The sequence below is a fragment of the Eleutherodactylus coqui genome, chromosome 12, assembly GCF_035609145.1.
Source record: "Eleutherodactylus coqui strain aEleCoq1 chromosome 12, aEleCoq1.hap1, whole genome shotgun sequence".
In the NCBI taxonomy this organism is placed as follows: domain Eukaryota; kingdom Metazoa; phylum Chordata; class Amphibia; order Anura; family Eleutherodactylidae; genus Eleutherodactylus; species Eleutherodactylus coqui.
Window position 1 is genome coordinate 130,296,671 of NC_089848.1, and position 22,950 is coordinate 130,319,620.

Genomic DNA, 22,950 nt, shown 5'->3' on the forward strand with positions numbered 1-22,950 from the left:
TTTCCAGACATCACCAGCTCAGCTGACTCCTGGATACAGTAATCAGCCCCATGTCATGTGGTCCCTGACTCCACCCCCACTGGTGATCACATGACGGTGACATCATCACAGGTCCTGGTAGTAGTTGCTGTCAGCTTATCCAGTATACAGTACTTTCTACCAAACTGCACAATGGCTCCTCCCACAGCAGTGACATCACCACAGGTCCTTCAGCCCACCGGATCTCTGTGGTGATGGTAGGTTGGTGTCTTCTGTCAGGACTGCTGAGCTGTGTCTAAGGTAATAGCGGTTTAGTTGTATTCTCACTTTGTTATTTTTGCCCTCCCCTTCCAAGAGCCCTAACTGTTCTTCTTCTGTCCGTCAGGCTCTGTGTTTTATGTATGTTCTAGGACTTGCAATGATGTCACCAGGGGGTGGAGCATAAGAAGCACTCACACACAAACATACATACTCATGGTCAAGTGGTCGTTAGTAGTTTGACTAATGTTCTAATGTTCTTTTAAGCCCATCCAGCATTTTCAGCCGTTGGACCTTGTGGGTGATTGTAGAACCCTCCGTCTTGTGAACCACGTCATTAGAAAATCCCGGTGCTCATCTCACAAGCGGTGAAATATTGGTGGATCTTCCTGCTCATCTCTCTGGTCTGTGCTGATAGTAACCTTCTACTTCTCCATCAGTATTACAGACCGCCAGATTGGAAAAAAAAATCTATGAATATATTCATAAACTGTGCCAAAGCTGCAAGGCGCCCCTTTCCCCCCCCCTCCCCCCCAAGGATTTCAGCCCAGATACCTGCTATGCTAAAGCACATGTCCATCTAGTTATTTGTAATCTCTTGTTGGGACGCACCTGAGGATTCACTTAAAAATGCAGGGTGATTCAAAACTCAGGGCCACTGGTAATATCTACTGAAGCAAAAGAGTTACTAGTAAGAAACTTTGCAGAATATATAGGTGGTTTGCGGGAAAAAAATCATGAACTATGATGGTGGCTGTCGGCCACGCTGCTGACAGCCATCTTGGATCCAGACCCAGAAACTTTAAAGTAAAGAGGGTCATGTGATACATGATGTAAGGGTAGAATCTCATCAGGATTTGATAGGTGCAGTCATTTTTTTTTCAATATGTGCAACCATTTTTGAGTTATGGATGATGTGATGCTGAGTATTAACTCTTTCCAATCCACTGTCTGATCTCTGAAGACATTATAATTTAAGGCTGTACAGCTCTGATGTTGGAAGACGTCAGTCGGGGTTCTCTTACTGAATATTGCCAGCCTCTCTGCTGTCTGAGCCTATCCAACGTGTCACCTAGGAAAACTAGGATACAAATTGGATTGGAAAGGGTTAAGTTTCCATGAACTTCTGAATCACTTTCTTGACAGTTCATGCTCTCAGTGGATGTTCTTGATTGAAAGCCTCGGCCACCTCACTTGAACTTCTGTTACCGACCATCAGGATGATCTCATTGATGTCCTGACATGCAATTAGTGATTTACAATCATCGAGTTATGGCTGTCACGCTGAGTATTAATAAAGCTATGATGAACTATGTGTACAGTTGCAGGTGTCAAAAAATGACTGCCCCCATAAACGTCTGGTGAAATTCTTCCCTTAAATCATATATCCTATGACTCCCTTTCCATTGAAGTTTCTTGGGTTTAACCCTTTCCAATCCACTGTCTGATGTCTTCCTACATTGTGATTGAAGCTTGTACAGCTTCAATGTCAGAAGATGTCCAACAGGGTATTCTTACCGTCTATTGCCAGCCACTCCGCTGTCAGAGCCTCTCTGGTGCACACACACTGGCTTTAGCCAGCAGATGGCACCGTTGTATAACAGCAAAAAGAGAAAGCCTTTTAGGAAACCCTGAATCCAAAATTAGATTGGAAAGGGTTAAAACAAGATGGCCGACAGGCACCACCATAGTGCTAAAAAGTCTTCCTCCACCTATTTAAGTGTCCCACCACGTTTCCTACTTGTATCCGTTTTTGTTCAGAAGATATTCTGGGTGGCCCTGACTTTTGAAGCACCCCGTACTATTAGTTACAATCTACACATGTTGGCATATTATTATAGCTGTCACACGCCTCCCCCTCCCCCATCTATAGGCCTCACTAGCCAAGCCAGAAACTTGCTGCACACTGATGAGGGGCAATCATTGGAAGTGGAAGCACAGAGGGACACGTAGGGGAGTAACACTGCAGATGGGTGACTGTCGTAACTGACTGACCCCCCCCCCCACCCCCCCCCACCCCCACCCCCCCGGTCGGCGCGAGACAACCCCGATGCAGGGACCTAAAGAAAGCTTACCGGAGCGCTTACCTGAATCCCCGCGCTCCGGTGACTTCTATACTTACCGGTGAAGATGGCCGCCGGGATCCTCTCCCTCCGTGGACCGCAGGGCTTCTGTGCGGTCCATTGCCGATTCCAGCCTCCTGATTGGCTGGAATCGGCACGTGACGGGGCGGAGCTACACGGAGTCGGCATTCTGCACGAGCGGCTCCATTGAAGAGAGCAGAAGACCCGGACTGCACAAGCGTGGCTAATTTGGCCAGCGGAGGCCGAAAATTAGTCGGCACCATGGGAACGAGGACGCCAGCAACGGAGCAGGTAAGTAAAAAACTTTTTATAACTTCTGTATGGCTCATAATTAATGCACAATGTACATTACAAAGTGCATTAATATGGCCATACAGAAGTGTATAGACCCACTTGCTGCCTCGGGACATCTCCTTTAACTACTAGTGATACAGTCTAAAAAGAAATACAGATGACAGAATATAATGCACAGCTTCTCCTTGGTAGTCTGCACTTCACAACAGCGCATTAGAAGGGCCCGCTCCTGTATACACTCGCAATGCCTCTCCAAGTAACTCAGCCTGTGAACCGTTCAATGCCCTCAGGGTACCCTCTATTTCTCACCACAGGCCTGCTTACTTTCCACCGCTAGTCTGATCGATGTGCATCTCTCCAGTTTTAGCACGGCCGGCCTCACTTACAATCTCTTATGTGGGAGTCCTGCAGCATTGCCCTGGGGTCGGGAGCATTCCTCTCTGCTCCTCTGCCAACATTGGGTGATTCTGCTCCTCTCCAGCCCTAGGCAGCACCATGCCCGGCTCTCTCTGTGCCACGTGGACGGTATTGACAGTATATTCTGCAGTAAAAGATGTTTCTGGCCGCATTTAAATTTCAAATAATTTGCTTTGGGAAAGCTGAAATCTTGGATCCAGATTTATTTAGGAAATCGTTAGAAGTAAATTCTTGTGTCAGCGAATAGTTCACCCAGAGATTAGGGATCAGGTTGGAAGGACTGTGCGGGTCGTGTCTTATGTCGTTGGTTGCTTATATTTTAGTGACTTAGAGAGTTTTGTAGAAGACATGAAGAAGGAACCAAACTCTTCCCGAGCGGTCACCCTGAAGGACGTGGAAGATCGGGCATTTGTCCTGCGCCAGATTGGTGAAGCGGTGTCCAATCTGAAAGGTAGGAACTGAAAAGCTTGACCGGTAGCCAGGTTTAAAGGGTTATTGCGGAGATGGGATGTTTTCTCCAAGCTTTCACCAATCCACCAAATGGGGGAAAATTGATAGATTGTTGGGGTCCAACCACTTGGACCCCCACCGATCCTGATAACGGGAGAGGGGGAGGGGCGTCTCCCCATTCATTCTCACTGCAAGCTCACAATAAGGAGGAGATTGAATGAACCGTTTCTCGCGCATGTTCAGTGCCACCCCTTTCATTTTCAGTAGGACTGCCAGAGATAGCGGAGTAGAAGGCGCTTGTCCATTTCCGTCAGCCTCGTTGGAATGAATGGAGCGGCAATCACACCTGCACGGACAGCACTCCATTCAATGACGTCACTGCAGGTGGGAGAAGCCACCTGAAGCTGAGGCGGAATGGGGAAAAGGGACCCCCTGCTCTCAGGATTATGGGGGTCCCAGCAGTCAGTCCCCCATTGATCTATCAGTTTTTATCAATTCAGTGGAGGGGTGATAACTTGAAGAAACATCCCGTCTCTGGAACACCCCTTTAACTTGGGCAGCCGGCCATTTTCCACATCTGAGTAGTCAGAACATCGATCTTGCATAACTACATATAAAATCAAACATTTTATGGCTTGTTAGGAATTTCATCATAAGCTCCTTTTACTGCCTTAGCAAAAATCTATAAAACAGCGCCATCTAGTGGCTTCAATACTGTAAAAATATCACAGCCAATTAGGGCGAAAAAATGACAATTTCTGATGTATTCTTATCACAACGGACGGCCCAAGGTAACCTAATGTTTGAGGAGGTGTGCGCCTCTTCACACGTTAGGCCCACCTAAGGCTCTACTTACACTTTCGTTCTTTCTTTCCGCCATGGTTTCCATTAAATATATTGCGCTATTTTGACTGTAAAGTAATGGAAACCATTATGGTACCTGGCCAGAACACTTTATAGTCAATGGGTTCCATCAGCTGTAATTGGTTTTCCACATTTAAAGGATCCAGCATGCCAGTTTGTTTTTTTCTCGCGCCGGACACTGTTTCAGGTCTGGCATATGAAATGCCAGTCTTAAAGGGGTTGTACCAACATCAGTCTGATCAGTGGGGTTCTCAGCACTAATCAGTGGGGTTCTCAGCGCTGAGGAGCCCACGGATCCTGAAAACTAGGATCTCGTGTCCCCTACGTTTCACAGTGCGCCCACCACACTCCCACAGAGAGCAGGAGATTGAATGGGGCCGCAGTTGTGGATGCCCGGTGTCACGCCATTCATCTGGTGGAGATAGCCAAGCACTTGCACTCTATTTCCATCAGTCCTGTTGAAATGAACTGGCCATTACTGGCCTAGCGAACAGCAGGGATCCCGAGTGGTGGACCCTCCGATCTACTGTTGATGGTCTGACCTAAGGATAGGCCATCAATAGTTTACAAGTGGACAACCCCTTTAATAAAAGAAGCAACCGACATCAGTACTTGGCTCTATCAGTCAATGTTATTGCCTATAAGGTCAAGGCATTTTTTGGAAAGGGAGCATAGAATCTGGGAAAGAACAATAATGCCAATTAGCTGTTGAAGGCAGGAACCTGCGTGGCATCATGCCCGTCGTGCAGAGTGACTCAGCTAGCGATATGTTATGGAGAAAACCATTCAAATCGATAGTTTTCCATCAGTCAAACAAAGGAACGTAGAAAGATCAGCGATCTCATTCTTGCTGTTGGTTACCATGTAGCGTTGGTAGTTGGGCGAAGTTTTACCTCCTGAACGTATTTGATAGACATTTGGGGGCAGTTCAAGCAAATTCCATTATTTTGATCTACATTGGCATATGGTCGATGCAAAAACAAGGCAGCACTTGCTGTGTGCGCAATTCTTAAATACCCTCTTTGTATTTGTAGGAGAATTTCCATATCTGCAGAACAAAATGAGGGCGGTCTTACGGGTGGAGGTGGAAGCCGTGAGATTTCTGAAGGAAGAGCCTCATAAACTGGACAGCCTACTGAAGAGGATACGAAACATGACTGACGCCCTGTCTGCCTTAAGAAGGTGAAGTCTATTGAACCTACGCCAGCCCTTATTAAAGGGGTCTGTAGGGCATTTTGTTGTTAACGATCCCCTAGAGGAAATATGTTCCCAAAAAAAAGACAAAAACACTCCGTCACCTATCCCAGGTCCAGCAGGCTGCAGGCTTTCCCCCAGGCCTCATCCCCCTCTGGGTTCAGCAGTCACATGTCCATCTAAGCACATGACCGCTACAGCCAATTAACTGCCATGGCAGGTATGGAGACTGCTGATTGGCCATAGACATCATGTGCGTTAACAGCCTTGACATTAAAAGTACTGCAGTATATTGTATAAGCAATAAACAGTTGCCAGTTCAAATCCTCTAATGGGACTAAAAAGCAATTTAACAAAGAGCTTGGATTTTTTTAAAATATGTAAAAACATAAAAACTTAAGGTTAAAAAAAAAAAAAACCTTTTCCCAGTTTACACATAAAAGAAACCAAAAACAGGCAAAACAAAAAAGTAACACAATTGGTATCGCTGCAGTCACAAAAGTTTGAACTATTAGAATATCTCATTTGTCTCGCAGTCAGAACATAAAGTAATACCCACCATGGCAGGATTGTGCTGCGTGGGCCCCAAAATGGTACCAATAGAAATTACAGAACACACAACCCCATAGATAGAAGAATTAACACGTTGTGGCTCTTGGAAGGCGGGTATGAAAAAATATCTGGTCTGGAAGGGATCAAAGGGTCGAACACGACCTACATTGTAGGGAAAAAAGATACATAAAGTAATAATATTGTATCAAAAATCTATCACCGTGTCTATGACATTCATGATTGCAAAAAGTTGTAAGGTTCAAGATCTTGAGAAGCTCGTGGCCCACGGCGCTGTTGCATTGTTACCGATGAAGGAATGTGCTAATGTTTGAGTGGTGGAAAGTGGTACTGCAAGTGATTTACCTAAAAAACTACAAAAATATTTTTCAAAAACTTACTTTTCTCCTCTGACAATACCCACTTTCCTTTGTCACCATAGACATGTTTCTGATGGATCATCTAAGACTGTTGACTACAATCAAAATAACCAATACACCATCAGCGAAAAAGCTACCGAAAAAGAAATGATCCAAAGCAAAGAAGAGAAAAGTCAGGTCTACCTCCAGCCAAACCAGACAGAGACGGGAAACTCAACAGAAACCCAAACAACCTCCGTGAAGTCCGAAGTGGTGCCGCTGTCTGTTGGCGTTAAGGTTCACCACGTGCAGAGCTCTCCCGTCCTCATGCAGCAGTCCCAACACTCCTCCGCTCTGGTTAACCATACCTTTAACTCCGGTAGCCAGAGCAGTCATTTAGTAGATTCATCAGCAATCCACCAGTCAACAAGCACATCAGCTACAGCGACACCAGAGCAAACGCCAACGGCGCCAACGGCTCAACTCAACGGATCCTCTGCGCAAAGCTTGTTTATTGAAGAAATTCAACATGCAGGCTACAGGAATCGGGCAGTGTCTATAGAGGTACAGGGAATACTCCAGGACTTGGTATTCTTGGATCATTGAGTGTCTTATTATTAGGATGACGAGCACAGCCTGCACCCTGTGATGCCATTCTGTGCGGCCCCCAACCACAACCCCAATGCCAGGCTGTTGGCAGAACACCCATAATCTACAGTGGAAAGAGCCACACACATGTACAGTGTCCAACTCTCTGCTGTGCCGATTGGGGATGAATGAGATCCCCCATTCTCTCAGGAGATGGGAGAAGTGGAACCTGCATCTATCCGACATTTATGGCATATATTTTTGAATTGTGTCATAAATGTTTCAGAAGAGACCTTTAAAGGGGTTGTCCAGCTTTACACTATTGATGGTTTATCCTCAACATATCGATAGTGCATCAATAGAAGATCTGCAGTAGTCCGCTGCCTGGGACCTCCACTGATAAGTTGTTTGCTGAGGTGGTGCGCTAATCTACGGAGCTAATCTATGTCAGAAGCAGACGGCTCCATTCTCACTGTAGTGGCCAGGCTTGGTATTACAGGAAAAGTTCTCATTGAAGTGAATGGGAAATTTGCCTGTAATTCTACTCTGCGCCACTGCAGTGGGAACAGAGCTGTCTGCTTAGTACACAGATCAACTCCATGCACAAGCGCACTGGCCCAGAAAACAGCTGACTGGCTAAGATCCCAGCTGGCAGACCCCTTGCAGGCCAATCCTGAGGGTAAGCCATCAATAGTTCAAAGCTGGACAACCCTAAGTTTTATTTATTTAGCTGCCTACATATTCCTAGGACCAAAGAAAGCTGTGCCCCCCTGTTATAGAGCCTCAGAAAGTTGGTAGAATTCAACATCTTGCCTTCACCTTCTGATTGTAGAGTTGCCCCAAAAACACCAAACTAGAGGGCAGAATAGTGTCCAGTGAATGGCCTTCCATAAGTACCAATCAAGATGCTAAAAGCAGCATGCTATAAACCTTAGTTTGTCTTGTCCCCCATGCTTTCGTAGTCCTTTCAGCATTTTTGAATCACAAGGGCGGTGAATGAGTTTTTTTCTCTTAATTCGTTCCTCAATGGGCCATTTAGGGGGTGAAATGTGATCCATTGGTTTTGTTATAATTGTGTAGGTCCTAATCTATAGGGACCTTCTCCCTAAGATAGGTCACGTATTCAGTTGGGCCCCACCTCAGCATGCAGGCAGCCATGTGCCAAATGAGGGAGCCAATTACACCTGTGAGGGACACCGATGAGACAGCCACTCACACTGCCTCCTAATATAGAGGGGGGTGGCTGCTTAGTGTATACTCCTGCACAGAGTAGATACAAAGTGTCAGACCACCCTGATACATGTAGTGCACCATGCAGACAAGCAACCTACTAATGATGCCATAATAGTTCGGTGGGCTGCCCTGCACCTTTAAAAGTGAACCAGATTGGTAATGTCACCCTGAGCTCCCCCGACGTTTACAGCCGCGCTGCATGTGAATAATACATAATAATTGCGAGGTATTCGTTGGATGTTGGCCAAAATACTTGAGCTCACGAGCCAATCGTCAAGTATCCTCACATTTTGTGAGTCCCTACACTAATATAAATGTATCACAGAAAGGGAAATACAAAAACAATCATTGAAAACAGCCAGATACTTTGTGACACAGGAGGGCAAACGTGTGCACCACCTCAGCATGCAGGCAGCCAAAACTGCCAAATGAGGGAGCCAATTACACCTGTGAGGGACACCGATGACACTCTTTATATTTCCCTTTCTGTGATGCACATATCCAGTGGGGCAGTCAGATCCTACTACCTGATCCAAAGGTCAAGCTCTAAGTTCATTCTTGTCTTGATCCATTATGGTGTCATTTTGCTCATGCGCCTGGTAATATTGTCTGGTTGCAGTGATTGGCTGTTGTTGACGGGCGCCTTCAGTTCTCACTATATTCCATACTCGTTTTTTTACTCCAGTTTATTACATTTCCCAAATTTTAATTTCAGAATGGCAGCTCTGCAGCAGATTGATAGCATTCCTATAGTCTTCAACTCCTTGTGCATTGAATACCTGTCTTCATTTCTACTTCTAGGAAGCAGAGAGGAAATTTGAAGAAAAAAGACAGAATCTGGACCATTACAATGGGAAAGAGTTTGAGAAAATGTTGGAGGAAGCACAAGCCAATATAATGAAGTCGATCCCCAGTCTAGAAATGCCATCTCAGACTTCAAAAACCGAGAACATAGAAAAGCTAGAGGTCAATGGTATGATCAATTTATATAGGACTTTGTCCTTTTATTACTGGCATTATATTGTGGCTTTACAAGCTGCAGATTGGCATTGTGTTGAATATAGTTTAGACCAGTAGTGATTAACCCACGGCATAAACTAGAATTCATAAAGAATGAAGGGGACATAAAGGAAGCCACTCGTTTGGGTGTCTGCTTGTTTTTGGATGATTTTGCTACAAGTCTTAAAAATTCAGCTTCTGCCGCTTTGAATTTGTCCAATGGGAGGTCTTCTCCACTCACTGTCAATGGATGACATAGGTGGGAGGAAACCTGAGCATAGGAGGTTTTCCGTCAATTGGGCTGTGTGAGGCTTTGCTTTCGTGGGGTGAGCTATAGTTTCTATTGGTATCACTTTGGAGAACGTACGACTTTTGATACCTTTTTTTAAATTTATTTATTTATTTTTGACAATTTTTTGGGGAGCCAGAATAGTGTAGGCAGGGGGGGGGGGGGGCACTTCTGTCATTTTTTTTTGCCCTTCACCGTGCAGGATAAATATATTAAAAAAAATTTTTTTTTACTGTTAAAATATACGATATGTATAATTAAAAAAAATTTTTTACACTTATTTAGTCCCCACAGGGGACTTGAACTTGTGTTTATTGAATGTCTTGTACTATATACTGTAATATCTCAGCATTGCAGTATATAGCGATTTTTTTTTTTTTTTTATGTTATCAAACTTTGCTATGAACAGGATTTGAAAGGTATCTGTGCATGGCAGCGCTGGGAACCATCAGTGGGCTCTCTGTGGCCATGCTAATCCATCAGCACCACCCAGTCACGTTGTGGGGGGTGCCGACAGGATTCAAGAAGAGGTAACCCCTTCTGCAGACCGTTTAGCTGCCGCGGTCAAAGCTGACTGTGCATCTAAAGAGTTTGCCACAATCAGAACTAACTGTCAACTGTCAGAAATGCTGCTAGGCACCAGGTATAGAGCAGATGTGGCTCCAGAATCCCCTCCATACAGCCTTTACAACCAGATGCAACCAATCCCAGAGTTGGACATCTGACCGAGCATCAGCATGAAGTTGTGCAGGACAATCACTGACTACGGTTCTGACTTGAATTTTTTTGGTTCTAGAAGGGGGTAAAGAAAGTGAGCAAGAAAATGATAAGCTAACGAAGTCTCCGCCTCCACCCCCTCCGCGCCGCATGTACCCCCTCGGAAGTGGTTTGAGCAGCTCATGGACGTCAGACTGGAAAGATAGCAAGGTGAAGAGAGTTGATTATTTAATTGCCCTTCATGTGACGTAATCAGCTCATCTAATTAGGATTATATAAGGATTCCGGCAACATCTTCATATAGTCTTTACAAACCCATACAGGACTCAGAAGACGTTCCTCCACCGGTGCCACCGAAAACAAGCCAAGCAGAGATGGAGATTCCCATCAAGACTTCCCAAGTGAAGGATGAAGAGGAAGAGGAAGGAGAGAGAATCATGGCCGAACTTCAGGTAACTCTCCTTTCATGTAGAACATCGTGTGTTGCCTTTTAGAAAACCGTTGTAGGATTGTTCCTCGTAGGGGAGTTGGGTGAGGATGCGTGAGGCCACCATTACCACAAATATGCCGAATGGCATTGTGTTGACTATAGCTCAGGCCGGTGGCGATGAATCCCCTTTATCATAAGGGTTAATAAGGCCCTCGGCTTCATCCGTTTTCTAGAGACAAGTGTTAGACCTACATGAACACCTCTTCTTCTGTACCCTCTTGTTTTTCTTTGCTTTGTTTTTTTAAGGGAACCTCAGTGTTTTTTAACCCCCTAATGACCGGACTATTTTATGCCTTAATCAGCAAACTATTTTCATTTCTGCATTGCAAGAGCCATTATTCACAGCGACCTCGTATGAGGGCTTGTTTTTTTTAATGGGACTAGTTGTATATTTTAATGGCCCCACTCCGAGGAATGTGTTGTAGAACGTTTCTTTCTTTTTTTTTTTTGATGGGGGGGAGGACATGTCCAGAAATGCCACTGCTGCCCGATTTACCGATTAGTAAAATCAACATGGTAACTATCTTATCTGGATCAGCACGGTTACCGTGATACCAAGTTTTATAGAGATTTTTTTAACCTGGAATGTTAAACCAATGATTAACGCCTCCACACCACAACGGCATGGGGCTCGCAGCTCCACCCTCCTATAAGTTATGAGCAGCCAATCGGCATCCTTTCACAGGTGGCTGCCTCTTTCTGCGGCAGAGCGCCATCCTATAGACAGCGCCACCCTAATCTGCTTCCTGTCTGTTCTCTGGGGTTGGGCAAAGTATCCAATGTACAGGAGTCCTCCTACCTATTCATTTGCTTGGGCACCACTGGTTAGAACTATAGCCACATGTGTGTTACGTTGATGTCAGAGACTACAGACTATCTACTGCCAGTCAGATAAGCTCCATTGTATGTAACGCTCTACATCTTGTAGGCTTTCCAGAAGTGTTCTATATTGGAAATTCATTCAAAGGTGCAGTATGAGCCCCCCAAAGCAGAGGTTCAAGAGAGAGATTTCAGACCTTCGGGTTTAGCTCTACCGAAGGAGAAGAAGGTAATGTCATTTCTAAGGCCTATTCATAACCTTCTTGGCCTTTACTGACTAACCCGGTTACCAAATAACCCTTCTAGCTTCTAGATGCCCCACAGCTAATTGACTTACAAGATATTTCAAACATAAAAGGGGTTTTCTGGGACTTTCATATTGATGACTAGTGATGAGTGAACCTTTAAAAAGTTTGGTTTGGGCTGGTTTGCCGAGTTTCGGCAAAGAGTTCATTTTGGTCCGAATTAGTTTGAGCTGAACCACAACTTCACCAATACCCAGACAACTGGTGTATAGCACTGTCCAGGAGCCATTAAAGCCCCGTATAACACTCATGGGTCACCTGGGAGTGTATCTAAGGAATTCTGGGCTGTTTTTAAGGCAAGGTTAATAAAGAAAGAGGGAAAAAAGTATTTTTTTTCCTTCTTTCTTTTTCCATCTTCTTCATTTGTCTTTTTTCCTTCTTTTGGCCAAGACGGACCGTCTGAAGTTTGAGTTTGTGCCAAACAAAGCATTTAGTAAAGTTTGACCCAAAGCTGGGTACAACTATTTTGGTTTGCTCAACACTTTTGATGACGTATCCTTAGAACAGGTGATCAGTATCAGATTAGTGTGGGTCTATCTCTTGGAACCCCCGCCGATCAGCCGTTTTGGAAAGCTCCGCAGACTCTTCTTTGGCCTATGACGTCACATTCATCGGTCACATGACCATTTGGCAGCTCAGTCTCATTCAAGTGAATGGTGTTGAGCTGTAATATCATGCACAGCCACTATGAATTATATGTCACTGTGCCCCCTATACAAAGCAGAGGCTGCAGCGTTTGCCCAAAAGTCATGGCCACTTCATATGGCTGATCAGCGCTGGTCCCTGTAGTTGGATCCACACTGATCTAATATTGATGACTTAGCTAAAGGATAGGTTATCAGTATTTAAGTTCTGGAAAACCTCTTTAACACAACCATCCTAGTGGTTGCTCCTGTCCCTCACTTTCCAGCTTGCATGTACGTCTGTACTTTTTCATTGGTCTGTTAATTTTTCTTGGTTAAGAATGTTTTTAACAATTTAAAAGTCCTTTTTTTCAGCAACTCAGTTCAAAGTTCAAGGAGCTGAGGCATGGGGGGCTGTATGTTGGAGTGTCAAACTTAACAGTCACTTTAGCGGTCCTTAAATCCACCGGACATCGAGCCAAGAAAGTTCTCCGGGAGCATGCTGAGTTCTGCTGCGCCAAACTTTGGTGCAAATTTTGATGCACTCGGCAAGTCTGGTGCAATTTTTGGCCCGTCTTTCAATTAGCCTCTATGGTAACGTTAACCCTCTAGAGGGAGTCCCTTACTCTTTATCAGGCTACTACCGTGTCTGAAGGATAGCACGTTAAACAGTTTGCACCAAGATTTCAAGTTATCCCCTATCCACCAGTGCAACTCCCAACTATCTTGAGATCGGAGGTCCCAAGTCCCCCTCACTGTGGGCTTACTGCACCCCTTGCAGTGAAAAGGAGAGGAGCAAGCTCACTGGCACTCCATTCACTTTCAGTGGAACTGCTATATCAGCCCCATTGAAATGAAAGGACCGCTGACCAAGCACTCCATTCAGAGTGACATCCCTGCAGAGGGAGAAGCGACCCCCGTAGTCACAGGCAGAATGGGACTCGAGAGTCCTGTTCAAGATTATTGGAAGTTTAAGCAGTGAAACCCCCAATGATCATCAAGGTATTGCCTATCCTGTGGATAGAGGATAACTTGAAATCTTGGTACAAACCCTTTAACGAGTCCCCTCATCCCACGGGTTCCTGTCACACCAGACACTGCTACTTCAGTGGGATTTATGGGGGATCCGGACCCCCTATCTGTGGTATCCTGCGTAGGGGACCCATTTACTTATCCTTCTGACACTCCAGGTGCCCGCTGAAGGGTGAAACAAGTCCAAAAAGTCGCTACAAGATCTTTTATTAACTTTTGGCACCCATTTACATCTACACCTAATAAAGGGCAGAATATGAAGTAGCAGTCTGTAGTGCGGTTCCTTCGACTCTTAACGGTTCATGATTAGGAGACCCCAAGGAGGTCGGAGCCCGAACACGTGCACTGTGGACAAATGCCTTTATCTCTGAGATGACTGCGACCAACCAGGCTTTGTCAAGAAAAGAAAACCTCAAGTTCCTCCATGGTAGATGATATAACAGCACAGCAGGGTTACATAAAATCTGTTTGACTCTCTTTCCTTGACGGGCAACACAATGCTCCCAAGTCACAGGAAGACCCTAAAAGAGCTAAAGAAGCTCTACAATACAAGGACCCCACCAAACGCCCCACAGCTCAGCTTCATGGACCCTGTGAATGGGAATTCTCTTTTTTTAGATGGTACAATCCTTGTTGTTTCCGGCCAGAGGAAAACTACCAAATGTGAACCTACCTTGATTGTATACTCTGTTCCAAAGTAATGCCAAACTCAGATTTCCCAGAATTCCTTGCACAGAGCTTACTTTGAATATTTGTATGCTGGGAGGTGCAGCCTTTATTCAAGCACCGTATATTGCTATACAGCAACATAAAATAATATTTACACTATTGGGCCATATGGACGTCCTATAGGGAAAGTCCTCACCTAGGACACCCTCCCCTTTACGAATCAATGTGATTGGGGTTGTCTAAATGCCGTATTTAAAAATTGGTAAATAATTTTTCCCCCTAATATTAGGGTTGAGTGAACTTTTGAAAAGTTTGGTTCGGCTGGTTTGCTGAACTTCTGCAAAAAATTGACTCAGTCCAAATTATTTCGAACCGAAAGTTCATGAAAACTCCTAAAACTGTCTAAGAGTCATAAAAGCCCTGTACTCTGAGTGTTATACGAGGCTTTTATGGCTCGTAGACAGTGTTCTACACCGGTGTTCACAACTAGTCTTGAGTGAACCAAACCAGTAGATAGGTAGAATTTTGCTAGAAGCTCGGCTCGGGTTCGTGCCAAACCAAACTTTTAGGAAATTCCAACCCCAAAACAGGGTTCTAGTGAGTCTGTTTGCTTAACACTATTCCTAATAGGAGGTAGTTGCCTCAAAAGACTCTCCCAGAATGCACTGCTGCAGACCACAAGGCACTATAAGGGTCCACACATGGTATACAAAAAAAAAATCAGATTTGCAGCCAATCTGGCTCAAAAACTGCATGTTTTTACCTGACAAATTCCCAGCAGTTCTTTCTGTGGTCTTAACCCAAAAGACTAACCGCATTACTTTATGTTGCCTCTGTTTTGCATACAGACTTCAGAAATGTGTTCCGGCCTGACTGCTGGTCTCCTGACCCAAACTCAAGCATCACACGCGCATATGTTGTCAGGCCAGGACATGTCCGAATTCCGTACGTAAAACGGAAGCAACATGAAGCAGTTTGGTTAGCCAATCAGAAGTCCCCAACCTGTGTAACTTGTCAGCTACATTCAACTTTGAGTAATGGTCAGGAACCACAGTCTACTGAACAATGGATGCTGGAGCTACACGGCGAAAGCAACATACGTGACCTGGCCAAAGATCACACTACAATGTAAGTGAAGGCTATCTTGTTGCAACTCGCTCGTTACCACGACTCAACAATTGCAAAACCTGATGGATTGTCACGTTGTGGTCATTTCTGAGTCACATGATGGCATTCACTTACTTTAGATGCAATGTAGCAGGGTCTTAGAGCGATCTTTGGGCATTCAGTATGTTTTGCACCCAGAGTCACCGTGTAACCCGAGCCTGAATGTAGACAAACAGACTGAAACATTTTGCAACAAGTGTTCACAATTTCTCAATGTGAAGGTCAGTATTATGCCGTGTGAGCTGCTGCTACTTGGTGGTTATGACATGTCTGCAATAATGCCAATTGCCAGCATAACTCAGGACTCCCATGGTGAGCCACCCAACAAGGGGTTGGAGCCATAAGTGTCTTCTAAGCCACTGGTTGGGAACCACTGATCTACGTACCCAGCTAAGATGTGATGGCAATAGATCCTCTGCAAGTGTTAACTTGTTTGCTGCACTAACATGGGGCACAGCTGTCCCCTCCACTGGTGCAGTTTGTGAAGACCAAACAATTTTTGGAATTTTTGAACTCCTAACATTAAAAGGGAAGACTTTGGCCTTACCACCACCTTATATGATGGTTTCCCAGCTGTTATTACTGTTGTAAACGCTTCTATTAATCTTTTTTAGGCATAATATAGTTCAATATGTCATCTCTGAAATAACCAACTTGCCTAACCCTGACTTGACGTAGAATAACTTTATCCTTCTTGAAAGAGGAATTGTGTTTAACAAGTTGATTTCCCCTCTAATATTTCCCCATAGGTGTCATGCATTATTCCTAACGAACGTGTAAGTCCCGAAAGTCCAAAACTTGTTGAAAGCACAGAAGAAAAGTGGAAAATGCAACCTATACCAAGTTCTGCACCTGGTTCTGCTCAGTTTAGGCAGGTGGAGAAGGCTGTAGTGAATGAACAGTCTACCTACAGTCTCTTCATAGGTAGGGATGAGCCTAGCTCAACAGTCAGGGAGGAACCTGAAAAGGAAGTCAGAAATGAAGAATCAGTCAACACAGCTGTATATAGATTCCATAACAAGGAAAACCTAAAACACTTGACCTCTACAATCCCAGAAGCGGTCATTGGAGGAACAGATCACAAAATCTCAGAGTCGAGTTCCACATTTGTCAAGGTTTCTAGCACTGAGAGTCAAGACAACCCAGTAGGTAGCGCTGTAAATCAAGAACAAGGAATGCCTTACTTAGATTTAGGCCAGACAGTTATATTACGGCAAAAGAATTCTCGGAGGACTACCGGTCAGCAGTCTGAGGACCTTGACTCTCCGGCTGTCTCACCAAGTGAGCCAAGGTCTCCGGCAGATAACATTGCTTTTATGATCACGAATACGGAGGTGCAGGTCCTGTCAACAGGTGAAGTTCAAGATATTGTAAACCGGAAGGGTGCAGAGGTGCAAACGGTTAATGTTGATAGAGAGAATGTTAAAACCATCCCTTCCCACAATTCCGACCCACAAGATCAAGTTGTGTGCACTGACAAAAAGCCCGTCATCATCATATTTGATGAACCAATGGATATAAGATCTGCCTATAAAAGGTTGTCAACAATATTCGAAGAGTGTGACGATGATTTGGAAAAAATTATGTCAGCGGCAAAGATCGATGAGGAAGAGGAGGAAGAGGAAGAAAGGGAATCAAGTGTCCATCCACCCAAAGGAGAAAAGGTTGAGGAAACCAAAATGGTCTACAATACGGATCATGTTTTGAAACCAAACAAGTTCAGATTTAACTATCCATCCCTTTCCGAGATGAAGCAGACTATGTTTCAGGATAATCACGTCCCCCAAGGACTCCTTGCAGATGAAGAAAAGTCAGATGCGTCCGACTACCAGTATGGTCAGAGGCAAGACGTAAAGAAAAAGTTCAAGTTCAAATTTCCCAAAAAACAGCTGGCGGCTCTGACCCAAGCCATCCGTACGGGGACAAAGACTGGGAAGAAGACTTTACAGGTTGTGGTCTACGAGGACGAAGAAGAATCTGATGGCACTGTCAAGCAACACAAGGAAGCAAAAAGGTTTGAAATCGAAAGATCGAAGAGCAAGGAAGACCATATCCAACCTGAAGCCCTCAAACTCGAAGAACTGGATTCTGTGTCCAGGACCGATGAGATAAGGCAAAATACATACAGAACTTTAGACAGTCTGGAGCAAACCATCAAACAGCTGGAAAGTACGATAAGTGGAATGACACCAAAAACAGGATGTGATCTCACAGAATCCAGAGACTATAACAAAACATTGACAATAACCCCTGTGGTTGCCAAAGGATCCACGTTGGTGGACGATACAAAGCCTCTTGTAGAGTTTCCATCTTCCATGCCTACTGCAGCACGAAAGGTACCAGTGCTCAAGACTTCCAAAGCCTAACGGTGTGCCGATGACAACTTGGTGCCTTGAGTGGTGTTCTTTTGGTGGTTGGCTTTTCCTTTAGGTGTCTAACAAGCTACTGGTTTACTACGCTTGGTAACTTGTTGATGGGCAGATGAAGAACTAAAAAAAAAACTTGCTTGATTGACCTGACCTGTGTTTTTTTTTAAATTTCTCCTATGGTTTTTATGGCTTTAACCTCTGATGTTTCTACTGCATGCCTAAAGATTGATATGATGTTGATCAAGCATGGAATGTGAACGCTGGATGAAATCAGTTCTGTTTATTTGATTTTTGTTTTGTTTTTCTGTCTCTCTTCTTGCCGTTGGCTGTTCCTACAGGGATCAAACGGAGCGCCACAAAGCAGCAGAATGCCAATACCAATGTCTTCTAAAACTAGGCAAGGAAGCGTTGAAAAAACTAGCAAACCACCAAAGCTACAGGAGCCACAGCGTCAATTCAGACAGGTAGTTTTACCTTAGAACAGCCATTTTGGAAGGACCCCAAAAAAAAAAAGTTTTTAAAAAACTTTCAAGCCACGTTATTGAATCAATGTAACCAAAACAAGGATGGCGTTTGCTTTCGCTCTTGTTTTCGTTGAATTTCTGGATCTGGTGGCATGAGAAATCCTTAAGTCCTGTTGTCTCACTCTCGCCATATCTCTGCATGCCTGCAATAAAACCACCCACTGCTTTGTTCCACCTCAAGATGTCCAACCGAGATCAACAAAAACCTTGGCTTACTATGGTAACACGCCCCAAAAATCAGAGCGCACGTGTGTGCAATGGTGTCTATGTCGTCCGGTACTAACACATCTGTCCCACCGCATTCCATTAACCGCTTGCCATCTGACCACCATTCTTCTCACACAGCATGCAGAGCACAGAGGGGCGCCACGTCCTCCACATCTCCAGTTCTCCTAAAACCTTTTCTTGTGCTTTATGGTTTCTGCCAGGTCCAGCGAGAACATCAGCGAATAAAATGTTTCTGTTTGGGGGCTTTGCTCCTGCGCCCGTGTTGTTGTATTCATGTGAAACCCTTTTGACAACCTGTCTCCCGCCATCTTTATTTGCAGGCTAACGGAGGTACTAAGAAAGCTGGTGGGGATATTAAGGCCGCTTCCCCTACTTTATCTGCTTCTAAGATTCCAGCTCTTTCTCCTAACACTGGAAAAAGCAGCTCTGTTTCCACTCCGTGTAACGATACCTCTAACTCTCATAGCGCCCCCGCCAAATCCCACGGCCCCGTAACCCATTCTAACTCTCAGCCCGGTCGCAGCGTTAACGCCTCCTCCTCCCTCATCCGTCCTGTTCATAACGGCACGTCAAAGTTGCAAAGTTCGCCCTATTCAGGTAAAGGTCACCATCTCTCATTTTCACTGCAGAATGCAAATGGCAGACCATCTCCTCCTCCTTCTTCTTCCTCTTCTGCTACTTCTCCCTCCTCTTCTGTCTCTCCCACTTCACTGACTCAAGGTATGAAGAGCATCCGTACCATCCACACACCTAGCTTCACCAGCTACAAGTCACAGAACGGAAGCGCCACCAAGATCGCCGCCATCACCAAGGACTCCTCCTAACTCTGTGTCTTCAGTGCAATCCACCCACAGCGCCCTCTGCTGGCATGTTGTCGCCATCTCTGTACATAACACATGGGTATTCTCCGTGTCCAGATATTTGCTGTTGTAATTATAGGCCTCCTCTTTTATCGGTCTCTGTTTCTATGTAAATTAGTGCGTGTGTGACTGTATATATTACTCTACTGTATGTCTGCATGTGTGTGTCTATCTCCGGAAGGTCGAGGACGGCTTCCATCAGGTGAGGACGCGGATTGTTTTGTATAGACTATTTTTCATTACGGGATTCGCAGGAGAAATCGTGGAGTTTTGCGCTTTTATTTTACGATCATTGCTGGCTTTGACTACAGATTTCTATTTTTCTCAAGTATACATCACCGTCGCTTTTATTATTTTTTTTGCCAAACTATTTTCCTACGGGACGTATAGAATATGTTTATAGACTTGGGAGACGTCCAAGTGAAATATTCTTAAAGGGATTCTTTCATCAAAAAAAAAGTCTTAAAGGGGTTGTTCCACTTCTAGCTTGTTTTCAAACAGCTCTGTTCGTTGCATAGTGGCCAGGGCTGGTACTGCATGCTAAATCCTATTAAAGTGAATGGGACTTAGCCTGTAGTACCAACCCTGCTAACTATGCAATGTATTGAGATGTCGGAAAACAGCTAGAAGTGGGACGACCCCTTTAAAGCAAAATCTGAAAATCAGGGAATATAAAATTATTTTCTTACGAGACTATATAGGCAATACTCAGTATATAATACGCAGCGCTGGGGAATTCTTCATTGACGTGTCTGTAAATACTTGTATAATCGTCATATTCTGATGTCAAAAGCTGATGATTCTACAGGATAGGTGGAGCCACCTGGGCGCCGCTTATACCAACCTGCAGAAATGACCGGGCACTGTTCTCTTTCGCAGGGCGCTCTTATTGATAGACTGATATGTAGCGCTCTTCTCTACTCTTCAGAAAGAGTAGGGGTGTAATGATTATGGGGCCTTGGAGCCATAGGGGACCCATAGGGGCTCTCTTCTCTCTATGAGACCACCAGTACTATGAATGAAGCATTATAGTTGCAGCCCTCTTACAGATTTTTCATGGGTGCCTAGCAGCTAGAAGTTATGCCTCTGAAAAAGGGGTTCTGCAGCTGCTCAGATGTGTATGCTAAGACATAATGCACCCTCTACTATAAATTATAAGACTATTAGAAGTCCCCATGGACTTCCATCATGTGTTATAAATGCGCCTGGTCTGTAGCCTTTGTGCTTTACAAGGTCGTGTAACTTCTTTGCATCTTGATCGATCGGTTTACAGGGTGATTCAAAAGTCTGGGCCACGTGGAAGATCTTCTGAAGGAAAATTAGGAAACGTAGAACACTTAGAAGAGAGGACCTTTTGGCACCACGGTAGTGCCTGTTAGCAGCCATCTTGGGTTCAGCCCAAGAAACCATAATAAAGAGGGGTCATATGATACATGATTTAAGAGTAGAATTTCATCAGAAGTTGATAGTTGGAGTCATTGTATCATTACCTGCAACCATTTTCCAGTTATGGCTGTTTTCATATTAAGTATTAATAAAGTTATGTTGAATTATTTGGCATGGAGAACACTCGCCACATGTCCTTTCAGGTGCCAGAAGATGCCATTAACAACCCAGAACAGAACTGAGATCATCTTGTTGGCCGATAACAGAAGTTGGTGTGAGGCGGCTGAGGCTTTCCTACAAGATCACCCAGGATGACGGCCAGTGAGTGCAGGAACTGTCAGGGAACTGGCTCAGAAGTTCAGGTAAACTGGTTGTGTCCAGGACAACCCAGAACCGATGGTGTCCAGTGGACTCTTATGTGGAATCTTCATGAAGCCAACTAGCACAACATTCGACACCCGGAGATCGGAAACACTGTTTGGATGACCGATTCCCATTTGTCCTGGACATGACCAGTTTTCCTGAACTTCTGAATCAATTTCTGGACAGTTGGTGCGCTCACTTGGAGTCACTCACTGGGATCAGCCCTATTCTCATCTGCACAAGGAAAGACTAGAAGCAAAGGGATGAAACTGAAAGGGAGGAGACACAGATTAGATATTAGACAGTGAGGGGGATCAATGAGTGGAACAGGTTGCCACGGGAGGTGGTGAGTTCTCCTTCAATTGTAGCCTTCAGAGGCCGGACAGACATCTGTCTGGGATGACTTAGTGATTCTACATTGAGCAGGGGGTCGGACCCGATGACCCTGGAGGTCCCTTCCAACTCTACCAGCCCATGAGACTTCCTGGGTGTTCCTAATTGAAAGCCTTGGCCACCTCACGTCAACTTCTGTTACTGACCATCAGGATGATCTCAGTTCTTTTCTAGGTCGTTAATAATATCATCTGGTACCTGAAAAGACGTGTAATTCTTTCCATACCACATAATTCAACATGACATCATCCATAAATGGAAAATGGTTGCAGATATTAAAAATAATGAAAAAATAACTGCACCTATCAATTTCTGATGAAATTCTACCCTTAAAACCATAAATCCCATGACCCCCGTCTCCAATGAAGTTTCTTGAGCGGAATCCAAGATGGCTGCCACTAACATGGCCGACAGCCACAACCAAAGCCCAAAGGACTTTCTCCCACCCATCTAAGTGTTCTACAAAGTTTCCTTCTTGTATCGTTTTATTCGGAAGCCTCCGGGTGGCCCTGGTTTTTGAATCCCCCTGTATATCTACAAAGTATTTTGCAGCACTGTCCCGTGATCTCACTTTATGGCAAACAATACAATCAACAAAGAGAACTTTATTTATAATAGTAAAAGTTATAGAAAGTTAAATTATATAATGTAACGTCAAACAGAGGCCTTCTTAGAAAACCCGCAAAGACTGTGGTTAATATTTTTGATGATGGACCCCCTTTAAGCGGCACCGGTGGTTATATGTATAAACAAGAATGACCTATTTTATCGGTTTAGATTTCCCAGAATGCTACTGCCGACCATAGCCCTTAACCCATTTTATTTTTAATACTGCCCTGTAATACGTCTTACAGGCTTGTACATAGACATACTTTTTACTTCTACATAGAGATGCGCTCATGACTTGTACAGTTGGGCAATGTTTGCCGGATCGGGGAGGGGAAATGAAACTGCAACTACTATCATCCGGGCTAGCCATGCCGAGCAGATGATGGTAGTATTTGCAGTCCAAGTCACACGTTGCCTAACTCTCATTGTATTGCATGCTTTCAGACATCGGCAACTTGGAAAGAAAGAGTTTGCACAGATTTTGTAAATTTATGACTTTGTATAACTACTGTAAGAAGCCTCTGTACAAAGCAGGTCACTTTTCTGAAATAAAATAAAGTGCTGCATGCCGTTCTGTACGTCATTTGTGGCCCGCGTCCCGTTCAACATACAGGAGGGCCACCTCTCAGTACGAAGCATCAGGTGGCTACAAGGTACAAAACCCCCACGATTCAAGTCAACTGACCTTACAACACATGGGGTTCTATGGTAAGCTCAGTGCGGTCCATGAAAACCACGGGGGAAACAGGTCGTGTGGCCGCTTTCTGGCTGTCCGACCGAAGTGAAGTCTCGCTCTGCTGTAAGACAGACAGATTTGTAAAGGTCCAGGTTGGTGATGA

General features: G+C 44.6%; 1 protein-coding gene across 9 annotated transcripts in view; it reads left to right on the forward strand.

Moving 5' to 3' along the window:
* The window catches only part of KIAA1217 (KIAA1217 ortholog), a 392,222-nt gene extending 369,528 nt beyond the window's left edge, over positions 1 to 22,694 (forward strand). For 7 of the 9 annotated variants that reach the window (XM_066585321.1, XM_066585323.1, XM_066585322.1 and 4 more), the window contains 10 exons: positions 3,356 to 3,483; positions 5,381 to 5,528; positions 6,532 to 7,012; positions 9,071 to 9,242; positions 10,354 to 10,484; positions 10,598 to 10,726; positions 11,693 to 11,812; positions 16,129 to 17,715; positions 18,087 to 18,212; positions 18,821 to 22,694. In XM_066585321.1, coding sequence (XP_066441418.1) covers positions 3,356 to 3,483; positions 5,381 to 5,528; positions 6,532 to 7,012; positions 9,071 to 9,242; positions 10,354 to 10,484; positions 10,598 to 10,726; positions 11,693 to 11,812; positions 16,129 to 17,715; positions 18,087 to 18,212; positions 18,821 to 19,324 — 3,526 coding nt within the window. In that variant the 3' untranslated portion in view covers positions 19,325 to 22,694. The remainder of the gene's footprint in view (positions 1 to 3,355; positions 3,484 to 5,380; positions 5,529 to 6,531; positions 7,013 to 9,070; positions 9,243 to 10,353; positions 10,485 to 10,597; positions 10,727 to 11,692; positions 11,813 to 16,128; positions 17,716 to 18,086; positions 18,213 to 18,820) is intronic. The other 2 variants (XM_066585329.1, XM_066585330.1) reach the window with 1 other exon arrangement.
* The last annotated feature ends 256 nt before the right edge of the window (positions 22,695 to 22,950 follow it).